This window comes from Egretta garzetta, unplaced genomic scaffold (assembly GCF_000687185.1).
Source record: "Egretta garzetta isolate BGI_Z169 unplaced genomic scaffold, ASM68718v1 scaffold360, whole genome shotgun sequence".
Lineage (NCBI taxonomy): Eukaryota > Metazoa > Chordata > Aves > Pelecaniformes > Ardeidae > Egretta > Egretta garzetta.
The window spans coordinates 1,441,246-1,461,335 of record NW_009258261.1 but is presented as its reverse complement, the minus strand read 5'-3'; the positions used below and the strand labels follow the sequence as shown (position 1 = coordinate 1,461,335).

General features: G+C 38.3%; 1 protein-coding gene across 1 annotated transcript in view; it reads left to right on the top strand.

Moving 5' to 3' along the window:
• Window positions 1-20,090, top strand: part of EHBP1 (EH domain binding protein 1) — a 228,996-nt gene that overhangs the window by 144,702 nt on the left and 64,204 nt on the right. The window contains exons 10-13 of the mRNA XM_035895376.1: window positions 3,914-4,092; window positions 4,734-4,782; window positions 10,836-11,750; window positions 13,561-13,704. Coding sequence (XP_035751269.1) covers window positions 3,914-4,092; window positions 4,734-4,782; window positions 10,836-11,750; window positions 13,561-13,704 — 1,287 coding nt within the window. The remainder of the gene's footprint in view (window positions 1-3,913; window positions 4,093-4,733; window positions 4,783-10,835; window positions 11,751-13,560; window positions 13,705-20,090) is intronic.

Below are 20,090 nucleotides of genomic sequence, written 5' to 3'. Positions count from 1 at the left end.
CCGTGCCCCACCCCGCCCCAAGCAGCGATCCCTCCCCGAGCTGTGATCGCTCTGCCCGCAACCGACTAACCCCCCCGAGCATGACGTTCTATGGTATGGAATAGCTCTTTGGACAGTTTGGGTTAGCTGTCCTAGCTGTGCTGTACTCCCAGCTTGTTATGCACCTGGCCGAGCAGGAGAAGCTCAAAAAGTCCTTGAGTAGTCTGAGCACTACTTGGCAACAACTAAAAACATCAGTGTGTTATCAACATTCTTGTAGTACTAAATCCAAAGCACAGCACTGTGCTAGCTACTATGAAGAAAATTAACTCTATCCCAGCCAAAACCAGGACAGCATCTTTCTCTTCCAGCCTTCAACACCATCTCTTGCGCTCTTTAAACTCTTTACCCACATGCAACCTGTCAGCAAGTTCTTGAGAGCGGCTCAGACTGAGCCCCTACGATCTTCGCTCTGGCTGTCCCCCGTGTCTCATACAAGGGCTTGGTTCATAGCCCCATGTTCCCATCACCAGTTTCTTGGTTTGGCCCGTGTGTGTCAGAGATGCAGCTCAACCTTCACTTTGTGAACCATCAGTGCGCATCATGCTGCATTCCTGAGAGCCACAAAAAAATTCTTTAAACACTTTGAAATGTAGGGATGCAGCCTAATATTTAAAGCTGTTGTCCTCTTGTTAACGTAATGGTCTGACGGGATAATCTTCCAAGAGGAAAAATGCATACACTATAAAATGTATTAATTAAGCTTCCAGAGCATGTAAAAGAAGAATAAAGAGGCTTCAGTGCTTCTGTTGACTGTGAAACAAAGATACCCTGAAGCTAGTGCTGACTCCAGCTGATAAATCCACCCAGATGATGCTGCATCTAGATCTGGGCTGGCATGTGAGGGACCAGCTCTGGAACCTCTGTACTTGCTGTGCAGTTAATCCACAGCTGGATAAAAATCAGTTGTGTTAGATTCAGTAACCTGTTGACCAGTGAGCAGATCTGGCAATCTGTTGTGGATATCTCATGCTTTTTAGTGGCAATTCCAAATGAGTTCTCAGGAATTCTGGCTTTTGAACTCAAAAAGCCAAGTCATGACTGTCGTGCAGTTTAGAAGAATTGTGTAGTCAGTGCTTAAAATAATTATGAAAGAAAAAGCTAATTAAGTTTTCATTTCATTTGATGAGTTCCTACCAATCTTGTAGAGCAAATATATGCCAGAAATAGGCACTTGGTAGTAATTGTGTTTGCACTGAACCTGTAACTAATATGTATAACATACAGGTATTGAAAGAAAATGTTTTTTGTAATGATGATTCACAAAAAAATCAAAACTAACCCTTCTGAAGGGATGTCAAGTGCCTATGTGTGGTTCTGCCATTACTCATATATCTCCAGTGTGTCTTGAGTTGGATGCTTTTATCGTAGATTAAATAATGAGAGCTTTGACTCATGGTGAATAAGAGCATAACTATATCATAACATTAACTTCACCTTTATCTGAAGTACTTGGAGTACTAAGCCTGGTAAGAAAACTGTATATGACTTTTGCTTTATCAGCTAGAGAAGACAAAACTGTGTAAGTACATTATGCACGTCCTAAATCTTGCATATTCTGGATAAAATACTTCTAGAAAATCCAAAGTAAATGGAAGGACAAACATGGAAAAAAAGCTCCAACTTAAGTACAGATTTCCAAGGAATTGTAATCTGGATTTTAAAAAATCGATAATTTGTAAATAAAATGCAAAATTATGCTAAATTTATTGATTTAATAGCTTTGGATGTCCTTTTTTAAAGCCTAGTTTTAAAATCAGCTGCATCTTCAGTTTGTTAGATGTGTAATTAAGGCATTTTAATGGTAATATTGCATAAGGCCATTTCAGCGTTAACCAGAAAGTATTTAGGTGGTGACTAGAACATTTAAAATTTCTGTAGAGAGTTTCAGCAACAAGTATTAAGACTTTATAGTTGACATTTAATATATCTGGTAGGTAGTGCTCTGGTTTGAAGAAGTAACTCTGTGCTTTAAAAATCTGTCATTTTTCCACATCTTGATAGTGCTATTTTAATTATTTTCTCCAGGGGTGTTATCTCCATATATATAATTTAGATAGAAAATATATTTTAAGTAATGTAATACTTTAAATTTGGGGTCAGTGGTTAGTGAGTCAGTGGGTTTTGCCTCAAGTTGTAAAAAAACAGGAGAAAAACCTGATCTTACATCACTGAATCTGGAGTAAATGTCTGACAGCTTCTAAGCAATATTTGTTTCTCTGGTTAAAATCATGCCTGGTGCAGAAAGTTTATCACTTATTGCTGCTTTTTCATCTCTATTTTGTATATCCCTGCTAAGACGTTAATTCAGTGTATTTAGAGATATTTGTCTCATCGTTAACAGATTTGTTCATGCTGATTTCAATTGTTGACAGGATTAAAAAAAAGCAATACACTTTTTAACAAGTTAGTTTGTACATATGATCTGGTATTTAAAAAAAATCTCAGCAAGGTATACATTTTGGACTTTCTAAATGAGTTGGCAGTGCTTCTATCTGATGATGAGGCAGGTGTGTTTATAAAACAACTTTTTAGGGCTGACTGTCACAGTAAATGAAAAATTACTTTCCTGTTTCTGTACATTTTCTTACTCAGAAGCGGTGAAACCATAAATCAGTTGGTAGCAAGCAGCTAATTGCTTAGCACTGACATACTTTAGTCAAGTGGGGGCATCGTTGGTCTTTCACAAATAGGTAATACAGCCAAAAGGATTTACTTGTTAAACTTAAGTGGCTGTGATATAGTAAATTACTTGCTCTATTTTTATCTTAATTTGGGAATTCTCTAGCTATAAGGTGCATAAACAGCATGTTTGTATATATGCTTTTAATTATATTACATTGAAAAAATAAGTGGGCTCAGTTTTTCCCCTATAATTCAGACTTTGGATTTATGTCAGTCAAGTTCTGTCTGTTCAATTATGACTTAAGTTTTTAAAGCGACAATATTTTTCTGGTTAAATGAGTGCCTATTTCTTGAAAACGTCAGCTGCAATCCATACGTTCTCTGCTGAATTTGAGAAACAGCAGACAGCCTGACAAATGACAAATGCCTGAAATATTTTATGCCATTTTAATTCTTGGTTTGTGCTAACAAAAGTGTTACTAAAAGTGTCAAAGTACCCTTTTGGGAAATGGTCATTATTAGCTAATGATGTTTGTTAGAAACGACCCTCTGATAACGATTTATGGCCGAAATTCCCTTTCCACGTAGAAAAACTAAAGCTTGGAAGAGGAGGCTCCTTGGGTATAGTTGGAAGTGGCTGTTTAGAAACACCGTCCTGTAATTACCTTTATGCAATCGCGTGCTTAAACAGGAAGAGCACAGCCAAAAACTTTTCACTGGAGCCTGTATGAGGAATGCATTAATCATGTTGCAGATGCAGCGACTTTGATCCCCACACCGCAATAGTAGATTGCAACTTGTGGTAAACTCTGCCTCTACTATGCCTGGCTTTTGATCCAGTCACACTGTTATCTTCATTAAAAGCGAAAGGGCTTGTGGGGCTGCTTTTCCATGGCTGCGTTTTGGGAAATCTTTTCAAGGGTGTGTATCACGGGCTGTGCAGGACAATGCCTTAAGTATTTCAGCAGTGTTTCCACTGGCACAATTCTTGGCCTGTTCTCCTATGTAGATCTGGAATCCTGTATATCTATATCCTTTGGAGACAAGTGCCAAGGGCGACGAGTGGAGATAATAACTTGCGATTTGTGTCTTTTGCAAGTTACAGTCATTGTAAACTGACAGCTGTGAAGAACCTAAACTCACATCAAAGGATACAGATCATCCAGTTAGGTCAATTAATGTTAATTCTCATCTTCCATTAAATTCTTTTATCATCTTCTCTTTTTTCTGTTCTTTTTTTTTTTCACAGCCAAGCCCAATACCAAGTCCTGTTTTGGGGAGAAAGCCAAATGCTAGTCAGTCACTGCTTGTGTGGTGCAAAGAAGTTACAAAAAACTATAGGGGAGTGAAAATCACCAATTTTACTACATCGTGGAGAAACGGTTTATCCTTTTGTGCAATATTACATCACTTTAGACCAGACCTAATGTAAGTTGTATGCTTTCTGTCTGTGTAAGCTAACTCTCCTAGAAATATGCAACATTTTACTTTATGTAAAAATCAAATCCCTGTTTGTTTCAGGTGTTGAACTGTTTTCACCCTTTTCTTTCAAGCAGGGAACCATCCTTTCTAAGAAAACAGATTTATGAATGCTCAAACTTTATGACCTCTTTGCTCTCCCTTGTTGCATAAACAGTTGTTTCTCCCCTCTCTGTGATTTGTTTTTCTTCTTCTTAATCTTATACAAAGAACTGACTTCAAGATGATTATGAAAATTGTGCCGGTGTTGAAATGAGATGAGAGGAATAAGCCTGTAGCTCTTTGTATGCTGACAAGGACGGATTACCTCCTGGTAAATTTGGTTGTCAAGGCCGGCCTCTAGTCCCTGCCTTAACTTCTTTTTTAGATGGAAAGCTTCAGGCAATGAAACATGTAATCGGTGTTTGTTTATTTATTTATTTATTTATTCCTTTAATTTTCCACACTATTAGTTTTGTTGATTGAATTGCTGTGAAATTGCTAGTTACTGTATGATATTATTGTATGTCAAATTTTTAGATTCAGTTTGTTTTAAAACTGCTGCTTTTATCAAATACTGTACATACCCACTGTGCCATTTTCCCCCTCAGTGACTACAAGTTCCTGAATCCTCAAGATATTAAAGAGAACAACAAAAAGGTAAGAACTGCCAGGAAAAAAAGACATAGCTTCAATTTTGGCTTCACTGCAGGTTTTTATTAATTTTGGGAAAGTGTGGTTGTTTTGTAAGGTCATAACTGCAGCTCACAGAAGGTATTCAACCTCCCGCAGTTCAAATCGGATGCATTATTGACTCTAGTTTGTCATGGTCTTTAACATTCACAACAAGTGCAAGGCTGGCATTAGAATTTAATATTTGTATGGCCTACATTAACTGTGAAAGTGGAGGAAAGGGCTGGCCAGCCTTCTGTGATCACTCCTCTCATTTTTCTAATCAGCCACTTAATTAAAAAAAATGAAAAGAGTAACTGCTTTCGGTTTGCGTACGCAAGACTTCTTTTTGTTGCTTTAACGGGGCTCCGTGCGTCGGTTGCAGTTGATGTTGCTTCGATGGTGATTTTTATATTTTTAAAGATGAAATTTTACGCCTACTTTTATACTGCGCATCTGTGTTGAGACAATACTTTGCAAGTAAACCAAAATATTAGCAAAATAGTTTATAGCATTGTGCTGAGCAGATGTTTTAAACCACTCTTTGTACCTTTTTGATGCAAAGTTGTGAAAAGTTGCTCTGGAAGATACAGGATCTCAGTTTGGGAATCACCAGAACACTTTTTATTTCTGCTCACTATTTTAGACATGTTACAAACTTCAGTTGAGTGCTGGGAACATGTTTAGAAATGATAATTTTCATGTGAATCACCAATAATAGAATTGTTCCTGAAGATCGTCTGAAAATTCCTTTTAAGTAGCTGCCTTCTCAATGTTGCGATTTTATTTTTATACTACTTTAAAACCACTAAATTGAACTGGGATGAAGGTATAGAAATACACTTTGAATAAATTAATTAGATTCAATATTACATAGCAAATACAACTAAAGAGTATTAGATTATAGATACGTGGAGTTTCTGAAAGCACTTTATTAATTTGTGTTTTAGGGTAATTATATTTTAATGTACCTGCACACTTATATGCTAGCCAGGGAGTTACTTGTTTTTAAAAAGAGTACTTAAGTATTATAAATAACAAAATATCTCTGAGCTGCTGTTAGGTAATGAGTGATTTGGTCAATGATATCTGTTCATAATAATACAGGGTCTTATGATAACCTAAGTGGATTATCCATGACATCAGAGTGTTTTCTGTGGCCATATGTTTTTGTACAAGTTTTGTTGAGTGTCTGGGCTAATTAAGCCATATTATAAAAAAGAAAGAATAGATTATTAATTAAAAAACTTAGCAGTACAATAAGTCATCTTTTCTTTATGAAACTGTGATGGTAAATAGTGAACTTTTTTAGCTCGTCTCTCTAACAGGATATAGTTCCCAGGACTGAGGGAGTAATGATTGTTGTTATTGTGCAGTTTTTTTCTTTCATCACTTTGCAAGCCTTTGCCTGACAGCTACATTGAGTATCTGAGTTGCTTCCTGCAGATTTATTTCCTGGTCTCACACAGTTCTGCCTGATAACCCTGCGTGCCCTTGGTTGGAGTGAATAGAGCACTGGCAACAATGGCTGCCTATAAATTCCATGCAGATATGTAACACATTTGACAATGATTCCTCCTAACCAATTAAAATAACATCTATGGATGAATAGGACAATTTTCTTTGTCTGAAGCATCTCTTCCTCCCCCCTCCTCCCCATCCCTCCCCAAGAAATGAGGTAAGGGGTGACTGTGACCATAGATTAAAGATTAACCCATAAGAGTATATCTTTTAGAAGTGTGTGACCTTGTTTGTATTTTAATAAAAAAAGAAGAAATCTTAAGAGACAACTATTTCAGTGCAATTACTGTGTATAATTACACATTGAAATGCACTGTTACAAAAAGCACATCATTGGAGTTTCTTTATAACACACACTAGTCATTTGCCAAATGGGTGCTGCCACTGATGCTGAATAAAAAAGGGTATTTACCTGTGACATCTGATCTTGGCCAATATGTCAGTGTGTTACATAGCTGGGAAATGGTTGGAATACTGCCTGTGGTGCTTGTGCTGATGGATCCCAACTGATGTCTGTCAATCAGCTTGTCAGTAAATTAAAAAAGAAAAAACTTCATCGGGAGATAGCTAAATAGGTTTAGTGTCCTGAATATACATACGTGTGTGTGTATGTACATATTGTAATTTCCACATTATAATTATCTCTCTAAAAAAAAAACCCAACCAAAATACCCCCAAACAACTGCTCCAGATTACATTAACATCAGTCAGAACTGAATTATATTTTTGGTGCATTGTCCTCATTGCAAATTCAAATTTCTGTGAGAAACAAAAGAGAAACCAGGATTATGTCTGAGAAAATTAAAAATATTACAGGGATGCTTTCCCAGCTGATCAAAAGAGTTGTGGTTCTACTTAAATGTCATATATATCTAACTATCCATATAGCCTTTCCAATAACATTAACCAACTAATTTTATTTACTATGTCCACTAGATTATAAGTAAATAATAATGAAAAATGTGTTAAAATTATAGCACACTGGCAGTATAGTCCTTTATCAAGAACAGAAGTTTTTAATATTGCTAATAACATGTCCTGCACTTTAAAAATGTAAGCTAGTAAACTACACTTGGCTGGAGCTTGGAGGGGATAAAAGGGTGAAAAGTGGAAGGGCACAACAGTATGGTTCTACTAATGAACTTCTGGTTTTAATTACTTAATTGTTTGGAGAAGCTTGTTTCATTTGAGGGATTATTGTTTGGAAATAGTAATATATCTTCTGGATGTTCAATTGGTACTTTAAATTTTTGTGATGCCTTTTTTTTTTGCTTTTTTTTCCCAGTTTTTGACCATTTCTACTAAATTGCTCAATACATTTGAACTCAAGTGATTGTCCTGAAAAATATTCCATATTGCAAGAAAGGAATACTTTTAAAATATACATTTAAACAAAACAATTCAGAATTAAAGGGGTAGCATTGAGTAAAAATGGAAAAAATTCCTTACCTGTAAGCTGGCAGACATTTTTATAACAGGTATTCATGCTCGCTTCTACTATTTGATTCCATAAAATCGTAAGCACGCATTTAATTGTGTGTGTAGGAGTCGCTTGTTGATCTTGGTAGGATCATGCAGGAGCATAGATAAACATGCATATAAACATTTGCAAACTCAAGGCTTAGTTATGCCTCTGTTTAACAAAAAGAAATTTGACCTGGAAAATTTACCCTGCTGATACCGTGTTACAAACTAGTTAGAAACACTAGGCATTTATAAATATACTGGAATATCAAGAAGTGTGCAGCTTTTCTAACAGGGAGAATGCATTACATGCTGCTATATGGACACGTACAGAACATGATTGCTACTTATAGAACTAATGGCTGTAAAACATTTGCATGACACTCTAGATATCCAGTGCACTTTAAAAGCAGAAAAACAAGAATGCGTATTGTCCAGAATGAGAAGAAGAGGGCATAGGAAATAAGTATCTGGCATCAGTGGAAAACTATTATGTTTAGTCCCAAGCATGACTAGAAGAACCGAGCAGACAGTAAAAACTGATTGCAGCTGTATCAAGAATATCCATAGTTCCAAATTCAGTCCTTCTGCTGTAGCGTTACCCATTCTAGGCAAGTGCCTTTCCTAACAACTCTGAAACACTGTCCCTACCTTCATTTTACAGACCCTGGGAGATATTCCTAGGATTTAGTTTTATTAGCATATAAATAAGAAATTAAGAGTATGAAAGAGTTCGGGTCAAGTCATGTCTGTGGACTTTGGCTGCCATGGACTGCTAAGCCTGTCCTTGGGTCCTTTCATTCTTCAGATGGTAACTCCCACTACCTTCAGTGTGGGGTAACAGGTTATTTATGCCACTGAATCAGCACTGACCCACTTCATAAAAACAAATCCTGGTGTTACGTTTGGTCCGTGGGACAGCACAGCTGGCTTGCTATGCTTTCATACCCAGCCTATTTTCTGCTGGCGTATGAGCATTCATCATTCCGGTACTTGCCATGGCTTGGGCTGCCCTCCCAAATCCCTGCTCTGCTCTCCTTTTTCTGTGCTCCTCATGTCTGTTCGGTTCCAGGTCTCTTGTCTCCCTCTCCTCTGTATCCAACCTGGTCCTGCTCCTCCAGCTCTGTGTCCCAAGACCAGGTAAATGGCAGCTGTCCCTTTTCTGCCATCCAGGTTCTTTCCACTCCATCCCACCCATCATTTTCCTGCTATTCTGCTCCATCCGGAGCTTTGTATCGACAAATACAACATTAATGTTTTCCATTGCTACTCCTATATCTAAGCACAGGTCTGCTTTTATAAATGGCGTAACAATCTCTCAAATAAACCTTCCCAAGAAATTATACCCCACAAAGACCAGCAACAATTTTAGGCCAAATCATTTTGCACAGGGAGAGCCAGAAGGACTTAAAAATTCAGATAATTTCTATGTCTACATAAACTCTCTGAATCATTTGTTATAGAGATATAAAAATTACTGCACCAAAAATGCATTGGCGAGTTACATCTGAGCATGAGGGGAAGCATACAAAATTTCAGGAAGATAAATTTCTGCTCTCAGAAGCAGAGTTTGAAAAACAGCTGAAATGAAAAGTACTTGACTCTCGAGTAGGGAAGGACTCCAGCACATTGCAATGGGAATGAGAGGCCTCCTTTTCTCAAAGCAAGTAAAATAACCGGCTCTGCCAGGAGACAGCCAGGCCAGACCCACGTTCTAAATCGTCGTTGAACCTTTACTACTATGAAAAGCAAGAGGATAAAATAAATAATAATTTATTTCTCTTTTCTTTTGTTCTTCCACCCTTCTAAAGCTGTATAAATTAAGGAAATAGTGTAAAACTGGGGTAGAGTTGAAGCCAGTGATGTGTGTTAGTGTTCCCTTCTGAAAGGACAGGTTCTCATCCATGTCTTAAATTTAGCATCTGTTTTTGTTCAAAATAGTGTAGGAACAACTGTGAACATTTTAGACCCTTCAGAAGAGGGTGAAATGGAGCTGCAGAATTACTGGGGGTGGAGAAGTCCGAGTGCTTTAATGGAGTGCATCTACACTAACAGGAGGCCTTTTTAAAGGCTTCCTTGAAATACAATATTGTCTTCCAGGCTTAATCCAGGATAGTAATAATTAATTGTAAATTGAGAAACGGCTTTAATTCTTCAAAACTAGAAAAACCTGATGCACCAAGCCCACTCACTTAAAGGGCTAACAGAAAGAAGAGAATGTGGCCTCACAAAGTGGAGGCTTGCACACTGTTTAGCTTTTAGAAACTAAGGTGAAGTGAGAATGAAATTCACTCTGTTACTCATATAAATTTAACATTGACAAATGTTTTTAAAAGTATTTGTTTGCTGGATTAATATGATTTATGTTTTCTATCAAGTAATCTTTGGTGATGTTCTTTTTGGCTATCTGGATATAGTTTTTCATCAACACAAATCGCTGCAATTGCATGACCAGTAGGAAGGGAGAAGGTTGATCACCAGTGATAAAGCCCAAGATGGATTAGTGTCATGTTTCTTATATCTCTGTTCCTTATCTTAAAAAGCCATCCTTAGTTGCTTTTTTCTGGTCCAACTCCTACACTTTTTTTATTTGCTTGTTTCCTGCTACTTGAGTGAGAACCATTTAAGATATTGGTAGGTTTTTTTAGTGCAAACAGAAGGGCTTTTGAGCTGCAGTTTCATGAACATCTTGTTACTCATGAAAGTGGCATCATTGTGAGTAACCAAAGATTTTGTTTATAGTATGGTAGTATGTTAAAAATATTTAAAACAATGCCATTTGAGTGTCTTTACTGGTCATATTCTCTCGATCTGCATTGCTATAAAGATACCCTGGGAGATATCTAGAAGCCATTGGGAAAAATCTATGAGTTCGGATTGGATTGTACAACAAAAAGTAGTAACTACTGTACTACTGTAATGAAGCCAATAATAAGTAATAGAGTTGAACCCATACTCTAATACTGGATATGTTTTAGGCATATCTTGCATTCTTGAAATGTTGTGATATGTAAGAAATTGCTGCATTGTAATCTTTATTTTGTCTGTTTTTAAAGGCATACGATGGGTTTGCCAGTTTAGGAATATCACGATTGCTGGAACCTTCTGACATGGTTTTATTAGCGATACCTGACAAACTGACTGTTATGACCTATCTCTATCAAATAAGGGCACATTTCTGTGGCCAAGAATTAAACGTGGTTCAAATAGAGGAGAACAGTAGTAAAAGCACATATAAAGTGGGTAACTATGAAACGGACACAAACAGTTCTGTTGACCAGGAAAAATTCTACGCAGAGCTGAACGACCTGAACCGGGAGCCTGAGCTGCGTCCACCAGACAGTGCTTTGGCAGACTTTGCTTCTCAGGATGACTCTGTGTTTGTAAACGACAGTGGTGTTGGTGAATCTGAGAGCGAGCATCAGACTCCCGATGATCATTTAAGCCCAAGCACAGCTTCCCCTTCTTCTCGCAGGACTCGAAGTGACACAGATCCACAAAAATCCCAGCAGAGCTCTGGAAGGACTTCTGCATCTGAAGACGTTGGCAAGTGCACCAGTACAGATACAACACAAACGCAGCCTACGTTGGGAAGGAAGAAATTGCTGATAGCTGACACTTTAGACTTGAGTGACTTGGCACATATCAGTGATCAAAAAGAGGATGTGTCTCCCACAGTTGCTTGTGAAGATAACAACAAGAAGAGACACCAGAGCTCAGACAGTACCATTGGTTTCTCAGAGCAAGAAAAGCTGGGGCATATAGGATCCACAGAGAGCATAAGAGCAGATCCTGGTTCACCTGTCACAAAGCCAAGTTTATCTCCTACTTCTAAAGTTGGATACTCCTATAATAAGGATATGGATCTTGCAAAGAAACCGCATGCTTCTCCGAGGCAAACAGAATCTGATTCTGACAATGATGCCAGAATGGCTTTAAATCATGCAGATCAAACTGCAAAAACAGCCCAGGTAAGATGTTTAAACTTTCCGTATGCCTGTGAGTCATGATGGAGATGCTCTTCAAGTTCTTTCTCCATATTTGTAATTTACACCATACCTTTAGTATAAATGGCAAGGTGGGCACTGTATTTTTATTGTTGGGCAATAAATACTCTGACTGAAAGTAAGTGATGCTGAAAAAGAGCCATTACATGAAAAATTCGTTTATAGGAATTGTCCTACTGTTAATCTTTCCAATCTCTCTCCAATTAAAGGAAGTAATGTTATATTCTCAACCAGCTCAAAGAAGATGGTTTCAAAGCTTTTGCCACCTTTCTTCTGAGTATTGCATGCCGAAGCAGAAATTGGAAAATTACTTATTAATTCATTGATCCATATTCAAAAAATGTAAAGTTTTGAATACCCTTAAAATATACCAAACATATTTGCAAATCAAAGATAAAAAGGATATGCCCACCTACCTTGCAGATTTATTGTGAGGATGAAAGTTGAATATTATATAAACGATAGGTATTATCAGTAAATGGTATTGTCACAAAAATGTGTAAAAAATGTTATCAGCCGTGTTTACAAAATGCCAAAGCGCACTTATAATTTTACCCCTGTGAAGAGCTTTCTTGAATTTTGGCTTTGTTCAGCTTTGTGCCATTAGCTCTGATAAGAAAAAATGTAGCCAGTCTTTTGGTAGTGTGGATTGCTTCAAATATTTTTACATTTTCTCCTGACTAAGCACCATAAAGATTAATTTTATTGTGAGAGAAGCAGTCCATGGATGGGTGATAGTGGCCAAATATTAGTTCCACAGCTAGCTAATTTCCTTCCTTTAATTAGTGAGGTCTCATGAAGTTTCTCTTCATCATCATCTTTGTGTACTAGATGAGAAAAGAACAATTTGGCCCATGCAGAATAATAAAATAGGATGAAACAGGATGTCTTCTACACGAAGATTTTCATGTGCAAGGCATCATAGGCCAAGCAAAAGGAAGAGATGGCTGTAAAGACAGTTCTCTGTTGTTAAGCTTCTGTGCATTTGCACACGGTAACAGAATCTCAGATGTGAGCCACAGTATTAACCTTGAATACTCAATTTATGGTTAGAGTCCACCACCTCAATTTCCACATGGTTGTTGCAGGACCACAACCTGCAACGTTTGTCCCAGCTCTACCTCGTGTAAAGGCCTAGAGGCATGTTTTCCCAGCGTCTTCACAGTTGACCTTGACCAAGAAGTCAGGCCTTGGGAGTATATATGTATGGGAGCTGCTCATGTTGCCTATGCAGAAGCCCCCCTTCTGTTATTTCTACTCTGCCATATAATCAGTTGTGTATATGAAGGAAGGACTTTCTTGTGGATATTCATAAATAAAGTAGAAACAGATATTTTTGCAGGTTTTTTGCCTTGTACCCAGCATCTTTGTGTTCAATTTAAGTTATAAATGAGTGATACCCATATAAGTAGCCAACGAAGCATTGTATTTGCATACATATTAAAGTAAATAAGTAAACACATAGCACATTTAACATAGCTTCCACGAAGCCAATTATTTTTTCTTCCACAGTTGCAGTTTAAAGGCACTAAATGTTGATAGAAATTAAGTTTTAAGGGGAGGGGAGAGAACTCTTATTTACATTATAAAGGCCTATGACTTTTCTTTTAATTTTACATTTTGATCATATTTACTTTTAATTTCTATAGAATGCTCTCTCACCATGTGTCTCCTGACCTTTATTATATAGGAAGGCTCCTGGCTATTAACTACTGTATAAACATTAAGTACCCTAAGGCTGCCTTGCAGCTAATTATATTTCTTTATTTTTAAGCAACGAATGTTGTCAAGACAGGAAGAACTTAAAGAACGAGCAAGAGTTCTTCTTGAGCAAGCAAGAAGAGATGCAGCTTTAAAGGCAGGGAATAAGCAACTAACCAATACGATCATCCCAGCCCACAATAAGCAGCTGAATGATGTAAGAAATATTGGCCAGTATGGCAGCTTATACAGTTAAAATTTATTGTATGTGCATATGCTTTTGTGGGGGGGCATGTTCTTGCAGAATGTTTCTTTTCCATGCTGAATTGCTCTGATGTGTCATATACCTTTAGTTCACTTCTAAAGCTTGTTTCTCCTGCTGTTATGGCCAACAGAAAGATGCTTTAGACTTCGCTGGACGCAGAGGTCTGGGAGCACCTTCTTTGATTGGCACTGCAATTTCTAATGGGACGAAAAACAAAAGTTAGTTGTTCAGTGATAGTGAAGTAATTTATGCTATTTTTGATTACTTCTCTTTTTTCAGTTAATGTAAATGCATTCCATGAGCCTGTGATGTCAGCTACTTGCTGCTTCATAAGTGTTGTTGCAGTGAATGAAGCTGCTTGTGACAGTCTTGTAAAAGACTTGATGGAACAATTTCTTTTTATCACCAAAGTTGATTATGTGGTGAGATGGGAAAGTGGAGGAGATGAGGAATGAGCTCCAGTGTCAAAGCAGCCATGGTTGTACCTCTAGTGGCCTCCACAGTGACCTGGAAGGATGCATACTCTCTGGAGATGAAAGCTCATTAATTTTTATGCAAACCTTTGCAATGCAGGTTTTGTGATTCTAACGATTGCACATTAGAGTCTGTACTGGCAACCGAGAATGTAAATGTAACTGAAAAATAATGATACAGAGAAAGGCTTGAATCTTTACTGATTCACATCTTTCAGAGCCTAGTCCTGAGGGGCAGATTCTGCTTTTTACATAAATAGGATCATACAGTCAAAAAAATTAAGACAGTGCTGTACTTTTTTTTCCTTGACAATTCCTCTCCCCAGACTGACACTTCTTTTTTCTTCAAAAATGCATTCATATATGCAGACAAGTCTTGCTTGTATGATGATAACATAATGATATATAAGTAATTTTTTTATTACTTTGTATTTAAGTTTTTCCTAGATAAGTATATTTTAGTATAAATTTAACTTTGGGGTTTTTTTAATGAGTTTTTCATAAAGCAAACAGCATTAGAGGAGGGATACTACAGGCAACTATTCAGGCAGGAACAACTGTCGTTAAAGTTGCCCAACATTTTTTATTACAAGCTCCTATTTTCAAAGGGTTTACAACTTTGCTAGTATTTCATTGTTTGAGCTGAAATTTTCCCCATCAGCTCTCTGCGTCAGGGTAGTATTTATATATATATTTTACTTCAAAAAACCCTATTCAGCTGTTTTGTCTGTATTAGGTTGGATAAAGCATTGTTTTATCCATGCTAAAAAATGTCTTATGGGAAGAATGTTCCATCCTCTTGAAAAATCTCTTCAAAACAATTGAAGTTGTGTTAATAGCACAACCTTGTCAGAGAGCCTTGCAGTTCAGAAAAGTTGGTGTCAGTAAAAATTGTCTGTATGGACACAGCACAGCAAGAGCATCTTTTACTGTTGCTCCCCTAAGGATCAGGGCCCATTCTGATGCAGATCATAGTATTGGAAAGCAAAACTTTCTCTTTTAGACTCAGACTCCTGCTGATGAAATCCAAACAGGAGGAAAAGGAGCCACCCCACGGGCATGCAGAGGAGAGGTGGCCTGGGTAGATGGAAAGGAGGTAGATAGCAATGTGAAGTTAGATAAAAATAAAGACTGTGTCTAGGCCATGAAAACCAGCTGAAGGGTAGGAGATGGGGACAGAGTTTTCAGGGTGAGAATCAGGATTACATAATTCAGGCAGCTGGATTGCCCATGGGATGCTATTTCATTTGTTACAGAAGCTGAAAAATGAATTGGAGGACTGCAGGAAAGGAAAGGGCAGTCTTTTAGGGCCGCTCTGCAGACCCAAAGTTCCTTGCTGCCTCCATCAAAAGCTCTTTACAATGTTGGGAAGGTACCTTCAACCCAACATACTCAAGGAGGCGGATTCCTTGATTTCTGATTTCCAACCCAAGATTTGTGGGGACTGATTTCTGGAAGCTTTGAATACACCCAGCTATAGCCAAGTCAAGGAAAACTGTGCTGTCAACAAATGGTCCTGACCCATCTGAAATCCTGGGCACTCTTGAGCAAACAGGCAATGGGCACTCTTGACTTGAGTTGACTGTAACATAATAATAACAAAAGCTCAGAAGGGTGTTGTGGAGATGTAATTTGGGAACTATTAGATATGGCAGTGAAGAGTGCCACAGAAATGCTCTGGAAGAAATTAATAACTCTGTGTTCAGAGAAAAGATTAAATAGTGTGCCCCCTCCCGGGTTCTTGTGCTCCCCCAGCCTCCTCGCTGGTGGGGTGGGGTGAGGAGCAGAAAAGGCCCTGACTCTGTGTAAGCCCTGCTCAGCAGTAACTAAAACATCCCTGTGTTATCAACACTGTTGTCAGCACAAATCCAAAACATAGCCTCATACTAGCTATGAAGAAAATTAACTCTATGCCAGCCAAAAAACAGCATGGGGGATGTATGTATGCATCAACATATATAGATATAAGATAAAATACATTGATTTCTGGTTTTCTTTAACATATTAGATCTTCATGGAGAGGACACCTTTCCATTTGATGTAGTTATGCCAGTTTACTACAGGTCATTGCTTACTTGATCATTAGAAAATAGTAGAGACTTATTTCTATTCAGTGTTTCCTGGTCGTTAACCTTAAATAATAAGAGCTTTGACTCAAAGCAATGTTGTATGTGTCAGTGTGCCGTAATGTGTAGTAGTGTGTTATCCAAATGAGAATTATGATAACGAGAATCAGCATTTAGTAGTAGGAACTGGACTAGGTTCATTTTTGGGATGGATTGAGAGGGATTCAAAAGAAAATGGTTTAAAATAAGAAGGTCTAATTTGAAATAAGAAAACTTCAAAGAGATGGTCCAGGGCCAATACTTTCAAAAGTAAGTCTTGAAGTTTGCAATTGCACCTTTTTTGATACCTTCACAAAAAGAGCTTTAAGCAGCCGAGTCTTTCAGAGTGTGCCACCTCAGCTAAGCCAAGTCTGCGGAGTCATTAGCTACTTTTGAAAATCTTGTCTCGTAGGCCTTGCTGTTACCACATCTCATTTGTCATATGAGAACTATGAATCTCTGTTTTCTTAGTAAACAAGTGAGAACAATATACAGTTCGTGGTGTTGTATTGCTGCTCGAGGTCAACAAAAGGGAGGAAATTTCCAAGTCTGTTCCATAGTTATAAATACAGGTTACTTTGTACGTGCTCACCTGATTTGTTTTGGTAAAAGTCTTTTTTGAAAAAAACCTGTTCCAGTTTCTCCTCTAAGCATAGAGCAAATACCTTAGACCTTTTGCAGCTTTAGCCTTACCCATCCTCTGGTAGAACCAAAATTGTGTAATTTTTTTTCCAGTAGTCATGTACTCTGGGCTTGCTTTTCTCCCCCCACCCCAAAACCTGGTGTCTCTTTATTGACCACTAACTGGCCTCAAATGAGTCAGTGGCTGTTTTCCCCCCAAGATGTGCATTATGTGCATTCTCTTGGCTGTTTACCCCTTTTTCTTGAGGCATCTTTCTTGCTGCAGTGTGCTTCCAGCTTCTCACGTTTGTGCTCTGGGGTTAGGCCCATGTCAGTATTCTCACTTGCTTGACTTTTTTTTTTTTCCCTTTAACTCAGAAATTGATGAGGTTGTGGGAGCAGAAGATTAAGGCATTGAATTTTCTTGTATACCTGTTAACTCCATTTTCCTCTGAATCACGTATTTCTCATTGCATCCCAAGCTGTATCCTCTTCCTCTTCTTCACTTTGTGTTTTCTTGTTCTTTCCTCTCTCTCAGACTGTATTTCAGCTGTCTGCCCTGGCCATTTCAGCTCCCCTTCTTCTCCTTTTTAACTTTTCTTTCCTAATACCTGCTCTTTTTACTCTTTCTTCCCTTAGACATCTTCCCTCTGTGCCTTCTGCCCCATCATCTTCCATTCCTCTTCAATCCACCTGATTTAGTCCTGTCTGTTCTCTGCTTGCTTCTTCTATTTCTATCATATTAGCCTCTTTTCTTTTCTCCCATTTCTTCCCTACTTGCAGCATGGTAGAAGTTTTTTCACTGTTAGGTCTGCTCATTTGGTGCCTCTCAGAAGCCTTCAATCGCAACCTGTATGCATGCATGCCAGCCATCCTGTATGGAGGTATGTAAGCCTGTAGGCAGGTATTTGAAGTCTAAGGGACTGCATTGATCAGAAACTCCTTGAAAACATGCTTATGGTTTGGGAGTATCATAGATATGTCCTTAAAATTGATGCAGCCTTTCGGAGGCTGGTGGAGCTTGAGAGCTCAGTGAACAGAGTTACTGATCCCCTCATAGATCCCTTTCTCTATGGTGGATTTATAAACAGCTCAGCCTTTCTGCTTGTTTTCTTGATGTAAGTGTGCATGTAGCGATTCTTTTATGAGATGCTTCTGTCATTTCCAATCTGGTATAGCAGCTGTAATCACTTAGCTTTTAACCAGGAGAGCCTTTTTTATTAGCTTAGTCATTTTTATTTAACTCACCTTTTCTCATGATGAATATCACAGGACTAGAAGGGACATATCTGCTCCCACCAGATGCTGTAGAATATCAACCTGTAGTGATGGTTGTTAGAAGCAGCAGTTTGGCTGGAATGAGAAGTTGGAAAGGCGAGGAGGCTGGAGCTGGTCCATGCATCTTAACTGGCAAAGTGGCAGGCTAGAGGGGACCACAACAAGCAGGAAATATTCAGGAGTCACAGCTCTGTTCAGAAGGTCTTTCCAGCAGGGAACCCTCACTTGCAGAATGTGGAGTGGAATCCATAATTCTTGAATCTCAGCATAACTCCACTGTCAGCAAAAATCTGCAGAGGCCGGTGGCAAAATGTTCACCTTATTCTCCTTTAATGACTGGTCCACATAAAGAATGGAAATGTTCTGTTGTTACTCTGTAAACTCAAATGGCTATGGTTATGGAGTCAGCATGATTACAGTGAATGGAATTAGGAGTTAAGAAATGCACAGGCAACTTTAATTAACCTTCTTTGTGTATATGCATTATGATGCAGTCTTGTGATCACATACTATTTTTCCCAAAGCAATTGTGTCTCATTTAGCTCAGAGGATTGAGGTGATATAGAAGGCTGCTTGTCCAGAGGACCTCTGTCCTTTTGGTTGCAGAAATTGGAAGGTGTGCGGCAAACGAAGCAGGGATTGCAAGGAGCAAAAGGATGAGGTCACAGTTAAGGTGCTTGAAAGAATTAAATGTAATGCTGCCTTTGCCTCAGAGTTCCTGATCAGTACTGCTAAGTCTTTTGTACCAAACTTCTTCCAAGTGGTCATTAATGGTGTTTCCTTCCTTTCCGGATTGCCATTTGAGGTGAAGGCTTGATTTGCAGATGTATTGAGCATCCAGGTCTGTCAGGGAAATCAACTGGAGCTGTGCTTGAAACACATCAAGGGCTGCATAAAGCTTAGTATACTGAAAAAAGCCCAGGTAATAGGCTTCCCAGAGCGAGCACCCAGTGTTATATCCTTTTAGCTGGATCTCTCCGTCTCAGTTCTCATCCGAAGAACAGGGTAATAACACCACCACGGGGTGTTTTGAGAAGGGAATGTGATTAATGCTTTTGAGGCACTTAAATACCGTAGTGATGAACACTGTAAAAAGCCCTTGAAGAAATTAATAATTCTGTCTACAGAGCAAGATTTGAATGTTGTGGAGAAAAGAATGGTGCTACATGTCGATGGGCCTACAGAGAAAATAAACCAAAGTATTGAACACCACGGGGTAGAGCTCAGATCTGGGCTGAATATCAGGGTATAGTAAAAGTAAAAGGTGGTGCCACAACAAGGCTCTGTTCAAAAGGATTCAGAGTGGGATGAAAATTATGATTGTGCTCAGTAGTTTTCTTTCTGGCATCTTCTAAATTGCGTGTCAAATTCCTTTAACTTGTTTTTGCAAGGTGGATAGCTTTAGCAGAGAATGCCGTATAGCATGGAATTCGCGAAAAATAGTGCTCATCTGGCAATGGATTTGTTTTTCTTCCTAACAGGGAATCGCTCTATCTTTTTCCTCTTGTGAAATAGGAAAACAGTAATACTTTCTTCACAGCAGCATTCTGAGGTTGACTACAGTAAAAATTGTGAGGGACTCCATTTGTACAGTAAATATTTAAAACCAACTTAATATAAACTGAAGGGGTGTTTTTTCAGAGAGCAATCCTGATGTTGCTGCTGTGCTTAAATGCAACTGTTGCTAGCCTGCTTTCTGTACAAAGATTTGGTTTTAATTATCTCTGCTATTTTTTCATATTTATTCAAGTTGAATGACAGATACAGCTGCCTAAATATTAAAAAAAAATAGAGGTTTGAAAGAGCAGTGGGGACTATATTCAGCTTTTGTAGTAGAATTTGCAGATACGAAGTACCTCAC